This window comes from Setaria italica, chromosome IX, assembly GCF_000263155.2.
Source record: "Setaria italica strain Yugu1 chromosome IX, Setaria_italica_v2.0, whole genome shotgun sequence".
In the NCBI taxonomy this organism is placed as follows: domain Eukaryota; kingdom Viridiplantae; phylum Streptophyta; class Magnoliopsida; order Poales; family Poaceae; genus Setaria; species Setaria italica.
Window position 1 is genome coordinate 47,649,681 of NC_028458.1, and position 9,467 is coordinate 47,659,147.

Genomic DNA, 9,467 nt, shown 5'->3' on the forward strand with positions numbered 1-9,467 from the left:
TTTATATAAAAATTGTAGCTCTCGATGAGATTTACAAAGTTCAAACTGTTTTTATTTGGTACCATCTTTGTGCTCATATAATCGATTATTTAGCATGAAGATGACACCAAATGAAAAAACTTTAAACTATAAAGTTGTAGATCTCGTTCAGATCTCCAATTTTTATGTAAAGTTTATCTCCATCCAAGTTCATATGAATTAGTTATGATTTTTTTTAAATATACCACTTTTAAAAAAAAGTATAGGTATAGATTTGCAAATTTTTTTGTTAGGATATCTATTTTTGCAAAATACTAAAACAAAAAATATATAAAAGTAGGGCCGCAAGTGGCAGCGGGGAAGGAGGCCGCAACCGCAACGCGTCCGTCTGCGCGTTGGGCCAGGCCGACCTCTTCCCCCGTCGTCTCTCGGATAGTCGGATCCACCAACTACTGTGTGGTCGGCGAGGCCCATGCCGTGGCACCCATCATCCGTGTGTGCAGGAACAGTGCCATCTGGCAAGACACCGATCCCGGTTCCCGGCTCACCGCGCCGACGAACCGATCTCTCTTTGCCAGAACCGATCGCGCCGGGGGCCGGGCGCGACGCCGTCGAATCGAGCCAGGCTGGACGCACCGGCCGCGGACGCGGACGTCCCGTGGCGTGGGTCACTCGTCGTCTCGGCTCCGAAGTCTCGTCTCGGCTCCGAAGTCTCGTCTCGGCCGCGGCGCTGCCCTGCCCTGCCCCACTCCGGCGGCTGCTCTCATCACTCTCTCGCCATCGCAGCCTGGTAGGCCGCCAACCAGCCGGCCAACCCAGCCACGCCACTTGCCCGCCCCCACCTTATTCAGTTCTTCTGGCCCCCGTGCAAAATGCTGAGAATCCAGCTAAAATTCGAACCGAAAGTAGTAAAATCCTAAAGATTCCCAAAACAATGAACAATCCTCCTCGTCCAGTTACCATTTTAGACGGCACAACGAACCCTACCACTAGCATCTACTCCTACGTCCCGTCCCCTTGCTGTCCTTCTGCACTGTACCCCCAGCCCGATCCAACAGTTCCAGATGCTCACCACGCCACCGTACGCTGCACTTGGCCTCGAGACACGGTGTGCCCACTGCCCAGTGATGGGGCTAGCTTGCTTTCGGTTCAGTCGCCAGCGAGCTTCCACGTCCAGTGTGGCGCCCGCGCGCGCACTGGCGCGCCATGCCATCACGCGCACCATCCGTCGCAGCAAAGGGCATGGCCGGATTCAGTTGATCTCTCGCGCGCTTTTGTTAGGCGTGTCCATGACCGAAGCGGAGACCGTTCCTCTCCGGCAATGGATATGTGGGTCGACCGATCAATTTGGCATCTCCCCACACGTTTTCGATGAACTGGTTCTCTACTTCTTTTAAACCCCCATTTGGCCAGTTTGTTAGAGTAACTACCGAGACTGGAGATTGGACTCGAACTATCATTGGAGCCGGGTTGCTGTCTCGCCTCTTCGATGTCACGGAGACCTGCTCTTTCGTTGGTCCGGTCCAGAGAATTGGAAAAAAGAAGTCGTCCCGGGTAATCTCTATAACACGAAAGCTGACCCTACGATCAGGCTGGAATCAGGCATTCGTTCGGCCACGTCGCCCTTATTTCTCGCCCATTCGATTCTGATCGGGCGGTTCGAATAGGTTCTCGCGAATTCTCTGGAGTCCGCATGGTTCGCCGCCTGCCATCCCTCCGGCACCGCCGCTGGCTCGCCTCATTCGGCCTCCCCCTCCTGCCCAACTGCCATCACGCGTCCCCTTCACCATGTACCGCCACCTCTCCTGGTAGCACGCTGCCCCGAGAGGCGGCACAAATGGATGCGCTCACGTGCTCCGAGAGGGGCATGGCTGCTCCGTCAATCTGTCCGCGGACCGGGAACGAGATGGCAACCAGGTTGCTCGACTAAATGCCGTGCATAGAAGGCGCTGCCGAGCGGTGACTGCCCAAACGAGGACTTGAGATGAGAGTGCCTGCTTCTAGCGCCACACCATGCGCACGGCCTCCCATAGTTCCATGCATGCTCGCCTCCACTTCTGTTCCATCTATCCGAGCTCTGCCGTCAATGACGCTTGAGGAGGGCGTTCGAGCGTACGCAGGCAAACTGCTCGACTAAATGCCACTGCTGGTTGCGGCAGCATGCTAAGGACGTCTAAGGGTAAACTGAAGCTCCTCCTCCTGATTCCTGAAGGATCTCGGTGCTCCTGCTTTGGCGTATCCTCAGCAACTCCGATTATCTAAGAAAGTGCCATGGTGGCGGGTCCTCTCAAGGCAGAACATTAGCGTCAGTGCTTGACTGCTTGTCTTATCAGATGTGCGCATCTTCTTAATATCCAACACAAAAAAAGGAAGATAGTTGCCATACATATGTCATATATATAATGTTAGGTTGGTAACGAATTACAGCTTATTCAAACAACGATCAGTACTACAGTTCCCATTGTTCTGTTTTGTATTATCTTGTTTTCCATGTAGTTAGTCAACAGCTGTGATTCCCCATCACCAAAGGACCATCTGAATATGCCGAGCTTGTGTCCATTGGTTTCAGAATTTGTAAGCTTGTATGGGTTGCTTTCTTACTTAATGAGCATGGTGCTTCAGATATTACACTAGAGCCTTCAGAAATCAAACATTAGTAGCTGATATCGGAAAGTTATGCTTTTATTGTAATTGTCGTAAGCTACAATACAGTCAGGCTGCAAGGTTGAGATACGTACTACATAACCAATCTGTGAGGACTGAGGAAGTGCACATCTGCATATCGAGTATTTACGATCACGCAAATATTGCTAATGTGACTCGAGGAAACGAGGGTCACTCTCAAACCAACACTACGCGCCATGTTTCTAGTAAAGAATCGGGGCGCCTAAGCATGTGTTTTGAGCAGCATTTTTGCTTCAGAATATTGGTTAGTTGGAGAGCAGTGCTGGTTTATTCCTCTCGCTGATCCTTCCTATCACCATCATGGCTCGGCTTTGCTCAGCGATAGACCAAAAGTAAAGCGCATTAAGAAATTGTATGTAGAGTTCAAGCCTTGGAAACAATAGACCAAAGGTTGGGAAAGTAGTATAGATTAGCTGCTAGGGTGGCCTCCCGAATATCAAAGGGACAATTTGACCATCTCAAGTCACATCAGCCACCTGTTTTTTTTTCAATTATATTATGGTGCAGTTTTTAGCTTACAAATATTGAAGTGTTTCTTTAGGGGCCGATTAGGTAGATCTCAAGAAGGATTTGCAGCCGACAGGGCCCAGATTTGGTGGCCTCTAATCACCTTAGCTTAGAACTGACTCTACTCTCCACCCTTTTCCCCTGGAGTTTTTCACCACAAACCATCCCAAGAACCTGGATGCCTCTTCAGAAATGGGCATGATCCCAATGAACATAGCTCTGGTCAAATTTCTCAGAAATTCCGCACGAGTCAAAACGACTTGTCTGAAATTTTCTGCAGAAATCCCAGCCATGACCTGCACAGCCGGCACGGCAGCGGATCCAAAACGCTTGGATCCGCCGCCATGGAAACCAAACCCCGCAATTTGCTGTCCAGCGAGCGAGCCGTCCCCATCGTCATCCCCATCGCCATCTCCATCTCCATCTCCATCCCCATCCCCATCCCCATCCCTTCCGTGATATGGTAGGGGCGCGCCCCCGTCCCCGCCCCCAGCACCCGGCAGCGAGCATGTGAGGAGGGCTCACAGGTCACGCCAGCTTCACAACACAAGCTGAGGATAAGATGGGTCCATGGACGATGACAGGTGCCACCAAGAGAGCAATAAAGGGAGATGGAGCTCTTGCGATCAAAGAAAGGACCATCCGGTTTCTTGTGCGAGCATCAAAACACTCGAAAGGGCTTGGACGGCCTAACTTTCCTTAGGGTTGCCACTTCGCGTTGACCGGCTTTGGGAAAAGCAAAGGATGAACAACATCAAAATCATGCTTTTCTAAGCACCTTGATGTGAAAGAAAGACATTGGTGCTAATCTTTTTCTTTGACAGAGTGGTAACTGAAGCAACAGATGATGCTGGATATTTCAGTGTGCAAATTCATCGTTTGGTCCAATAAAACGAGGAAAAAGATCTAATGGATCGGCAATGTTTGGATGTATCAACATCAATCTCGTGTGGAATTCAGGTGAAATTCCGGCCTAACATGACAGAAACAAAAGTATCTGTCTGTGTTTACCGTCTTGCTAGAAATTCAAGGCATGACAGATACAGGACCGGAAAATTTTGCACATGTTAGGTTGGAGTTTTTTCACAATTCCATACCGACATGTGGATGCCCGAAACCTGGATGAAATATGTAAATCGAACCGTTCAGGACTTCAAGTCATCTTGTTTTAGTGAAGACCAGCAGTGAGGATGCACCTCAGGAACGACAGCAGAGGTCTTCAGCAGATTCACTCAAGAAACACTTGATTCAGACACCAGATAACAGGTACAACATCACATACACAAACAAGCACAAACACTTTTAACAGCCAGACACATGAACAGCATTGAAGCTAACAAATTAAACTAGAAATAACATTAAGTTTCCATAAGAGGTTTATGGCTGGACGGACATACAAGTATAAACCAGTTCCAAGTTCCAGCCTTCTTGCAGCTACTGCAAAACCTATATGACAAAGACCTATAGACTTGACAACTTAGGAGACGCTCCCCCCATGGAAGCCAAGGAGCACCATGGAGAAATCCAAAGCTTATAGAGAGGTTTTTAAGCCCTACAACTTTATTCTTCAGTAGTACCAATTGGGGCCATCGTTCTTCTGCTGTGCCGCACCTGGGTAGTCGACGGTGCTAGACATGTTGAAACTAGAACCAAACCTGAACTCTGATGTGCCGCTGATGTCACCCATCTGGCTCACAAAGGGAGTGTCGTCACGGATGAAGAACTGCTGCTGCGGCTGCGGCTGCTGTTGCTGCTGCACCGGCGCCTGCTGTGGCTGCTGCATCATGCTATTGACATCATCGAACACACCGTTGCCCTGTCCAAAGAAACCATCATCCATCTGCATCCTCTGGGGCAGTGCATTAGGCCTCCCCTCCATGATGCTGACACTGTCGCTGCTCATGTTCTTGTTCGTCATGAAGTTGTTGTCGTACATGTTCATCAGCTCGGCGATGGACCTCTGGCCGTCCATAGGCAGGCTGAAATCTAGATTGTTCAGCGCCTGGTTAGGTTGATTGAAGCCCCCCTGGAAGGCTTGTGACTGTGGGGGCTGGGGTGGCGGCGGCTTGTTCTCAGTGCTCTGGGGGAGAGGATCGTTGTACTTGCAGGTGTACTGGTGGCTGTTGCGAGCGTTCCGATCAAGGAACCCGTAGCCGTAGTCGTTATGCGGGCACTGGACGTTGTTGCAGGTGTACACGCGGTTGTTCAGCATCAGCTCTGGCTCCGCAGAGCCGGGTGCGTTCCTCTTCTGGATGAACTCAACCTCAGCAGTCTCCTCCTTCATTGGCGTCGGCATGAGGAACTTGTCGCTCAGGATAGCCGCGCCCAGGTTGAAAGCGGTTGGGTCAGTGACCGCTGCCTTCTGGTTGCCGGCCTCATCGCCCTTGCACTCATCAACGATGTCCACGTCGTACTCGCTTGAGCTGGCGTTGAACGATATGGCGCTAGCGATGCCGCCGGTAGGTACCGGCGGGCGCGCGCCGGGGTGTAGCTTCAGGTACAGCTCCTCTTCCTGCTTGACGACCGACAGCCATGTGGAGATCTCCTTGGCGGTCATCTTGTCCTGGAGGCACTTGGACTGGCGGACTAGGCGGCGGATCTTCTCAATGTCCGGCGACATGTGCTTGATGACAGCGGTGAGCACGCTCACCTTCCAGGCCTTCTTGAGGTCATGGGGCTTCTTGTAGGGGGGCGGGCCCTGGTCCTTGGGGATGCCAAGCTCCGGCCACCACTCCTCGTCGCCGGTGGGCCACCACGGCGGCGGCACACCCTTCTCCAGCGGGTAGCGCCGCTGCGGGGGATCGCAGTGCTGCATCAGGGCCGAGAGCAGCGAGCCGAGCGTGGTGTCCTGCAGCTCCTGCAGGGAGTGCGGGCTGGCGGTGCCGGAGGTGAGCTCGTTCTCAGCGCCCGGGACGGCGTTGTCAGCCTGGTACTTGGCGATGGCTGCTGGGCCGTTCCGGTCAAACCGGACCTTCTCCTTCCACCAGGCACGGAGATTGTCGGAGGCGCCGCTCACAGGCTTGCCCTTCTCCGGGATGATCCCGTACACGAACCCCTGCGCTCGGCACACCTCCATCATCTTGAGCATGTACTTGAGGATGCCGTCCTGGGCGCGGGACATCTTCTTGCGCCGCGCCTGCTCCTGCGACTGCCTTGGCTTGGACGACCCATCCCCCACACCACTGCCTGCAGCCGCCTGGTCCTTGCCACGGCTCTGCTGCAGCTCCCTGAGCCGCTTCAGCTTCATGCGGTCGCGCCACATGCGGCGCTCCAGCTCCTCGATGTCATCGACGTCATCGTCGCTGTCGTCCTCCCCGGCATCCGGGAAGCTCTCCGGCGGCGGGTCCACGAGATCACCCTCACCCATCACGCACTGGTCGCCGGAGGACGTTTGCGGCATCAGCGACCCAAAGCCGAGGTTCTTGTCGCCGTTCTGCTGCAGGAGATCCACGAAATTGTGGACGCCGGGGAACACCATGCCCTGATCCATCATCAGCCCACCTCCCATCATCGTGACCTCAACAAACACGGCGGCACCCAAGCAAACTCACTCGCAGTCACAGGTAGGTAGACCACCTTCCTTGTACTGCTACTTGTAGTATTCGCCTGCACAGGAGCAGCAAGCAAGATGAACACGTCAACTGCTGATTGTTAAGAGGTGAATCACCGTGTTACTATCAGTAATTATGTGCCAAGAAGGTAAACATGTGCAACACGATTGCGTCAGTATAAAAAGGTAATTAATATGGCTGGGTGAAGCTTATCGTGGCATCTTAATTTGGTAATTACACGATTTGCAATAAGTAACTGCTATTAGTAGTATCACTTAACAGAGGGCTTCTTGCTTCGGCAGCATAGATCTACACAGCTAGGAGACAATCATGTGGCAGGAAAAAGCAAGCTTGCCTATTGAAGCAACAACCGGGAGGCCAAAGTTAGCAATCTAGCATGTGTTTGGTGAAACAGAATAGAGCCTTGATCTGATCAAAACAATACATGGACACTTCCCCGGCAATCCTTCTTCTGAAATCGATCCGGCTAAGACTAACAGGGACTAAAGATAGGATGATCCTTATTGTTTCCACATAAATGAACAGATTACACAGCATGAAAAAGAAATATAAGCAAAGAATTCAAGCATGAAAACATATGCCCATAAATAGGTCAACCAAATAACTACTTCTCATAAGGCGGTTCATAGGAAGAAGCATGTAAAGTTTCCATCTTTTTCCCCTTTCCATCACAAAGCATGTTGAAACGTACTATGAAGTAACGCTCTGATTGAATCACAAGGGGGAAAGAGAAAAGGATCAAAAAGCAGGGGAGGAAAGCTTTTCAGATAAAATAAGATAAATTATTTTTCATGAATCCATTTGTTTTTACCCAGCCAAGCAGGTATGGACAGTTGGGAACAAGAACATGTACCCATGTGCTTAACAAAGGGAATCAAGGTCATCCAGAAAAAGGAAATCAAGAAGCAAAATGAAACACAAAAATCATAAAATTTCCCACCTCCGAAAATTAATAAGCAGAAAAAAAATCTTTTTCCTGACGAGGAACAAAGCGTATCCATTATACCCGGCTGCTACACATTTCCTAGAACAAGCTCCTTTGACAAAGAACAGGTATTGAGATCCAAGCAAAACTCAAAAGAAAAATAATTCAACAGAGATGTGCGAAACTCAGGTTTCTGGACGGGAACCGCAACGTCATCCTAGGCAGCAGCCTTGGACCTCTACCATGGATTTAGCCGCGCCTTTTACGCACCAGGACAAAACATCAGGAACGAGAGGAAGGATCAAAGCAGAACTCAAACAGGAATTGGCCGCCGCAAGGAGCTCCTAAAAAAATCTAGAGAGAAAGATCCCGCAGAAACCAATCATAACCCTATCAGATAACCATCCCACCACCCTCCAACAGCAAAAACAGATATTGATCGAAAGGAGCAGGGAGAAGAAGATCAACGAAGAAGAACAGGGACCGGCCACATGAAGCATGAGCACACAAGAACAGGGAACAGAAAGGGAAAGAGCAGGTAGGAAGAGCTCACCTAGCACCCAGTTTATCTCGCACTTGCTGCTACTATCTTCTCTGCGGCTCCAGCTTTGCCATGACCTGGGAGGAGGAAAGAGGGAGGTGGGAGGGGAGGAGGAGCAAGAGGGAGGAGAAAGAAAGGGAAGGGGGCAGGGAGGCGGCACGAGTGGGGAGATAAGAACGGGGGCGAGGCCAAGGCCAAGGCCTCTGCCGCAAAGTTAATAGGCAAGTGGGTGGTGGTGCTTGCCCACAACAGCGACCGCGCCTCTTTTGTAATCCCCCTGTTAAAACTAATCATCCCTCCTCCCTCCCCTCCACTCACGAGCCGCCACCGCGAGTCTCTGGGACACAGCGCGGCGGTAAAAAAAAAGATCTTGCTGCTCTCCTTAATCACCCGCGTGACGGCGTTTTTACCGGGCAGCACGGGGTGAAAAGAGATTGGCTGGTGGTGGCGTGTCTGCCTGTGACACGCGGGCCCGGGTCGGTGGCCACCTCCCCCGGTGTGGCGGGGTCCGAGGAGGATCGGACAGCGCGTGGACGAGCAACCGGACAAAGGCGCTAACGAAGGAGAACGGAGGCTACCGGGGGACGGGAAGTTACCTCTTTGCCCTCCTGATCGCTGCAGCTCCCACATGCACCGTGGATCTTGCATCCAACGGATGCAAGTGCTCAGAGCACTAAAACGTTCCTCCCCTTCTCCCTCCTTGCCCGATCACGGAAGAGAGGGCAGGACGATCCAGCGGAGTAGAATTTATTTCACGCAACGTGGAGGTTGTGTGTAGATGTGTATGTGACAATATCAGTGAGCATGTTCATTTGTATTAACATATTTTCATGCATGAAACGTATGTGTTAACTTTATGTCTATACATAAATTTTACACTTTTCATCTATACGTAGAATCATAGATTATTGTTGTAACCCCTTAAAAAAAATAGAATTAGTCTTGCAGAGGCTCCATATCTAGGCTCCATATCTAAGCTGAATGTCCTCTATTTCTATAGATTCGATTTTGAGTAATTGACCGTTTGTAACGGAGAATTTAATGTACTTATTTAATATGTACATCTAAATTTTGGCTATCTTACAATCACAACATTTATAGGGATTCAAAGAAACTTTTTCTCGTAACGTATCTAAAAAATAAACAAAAAAAATTGAATTTTATATGGTTTCCATCCCAGATACGCGTTGTTAATGCGATTGTAGAGAAAACACACAGGAGCACACTAGGAGGCCAAATGATGCCAAATAATGGGAAA

General features: G+C 50.6%; 1 protein-coding gene across 1 annotated transcript; it reads right to left on the reverse strand.

Annotated features, from left to right (window-relative positions):
- Window positions 1-4,398: 4,398 nt before the first annotated feature.
- Window positions 4,399-8,416, reverse strand: LOC101784320 (ETHYLENE INSENSITIVE 3-like 1 protein). The gene is made up of 2 exons (XM_004984471.4): window positions 8,222-8,416; window positions 4,399-6,777 (listed from the first exon to the last, which is right to left on the reverse strand). Exon 2 carries the CDS (start codon window positions 6,680-6,682, stop codon window positions 4,739-4,741), a length of 1,944 nt encoding a protein of 647 aa, XP_004984528.1. The 5' UTR covers window positions 6,683-6,777; window positions 8,222-8,416; the 3' UTR covers window positions 4,399-4,738.
- Between the last annotated feature and the right edge of the window lie 1,051 nt (window positions 8,417-9,467).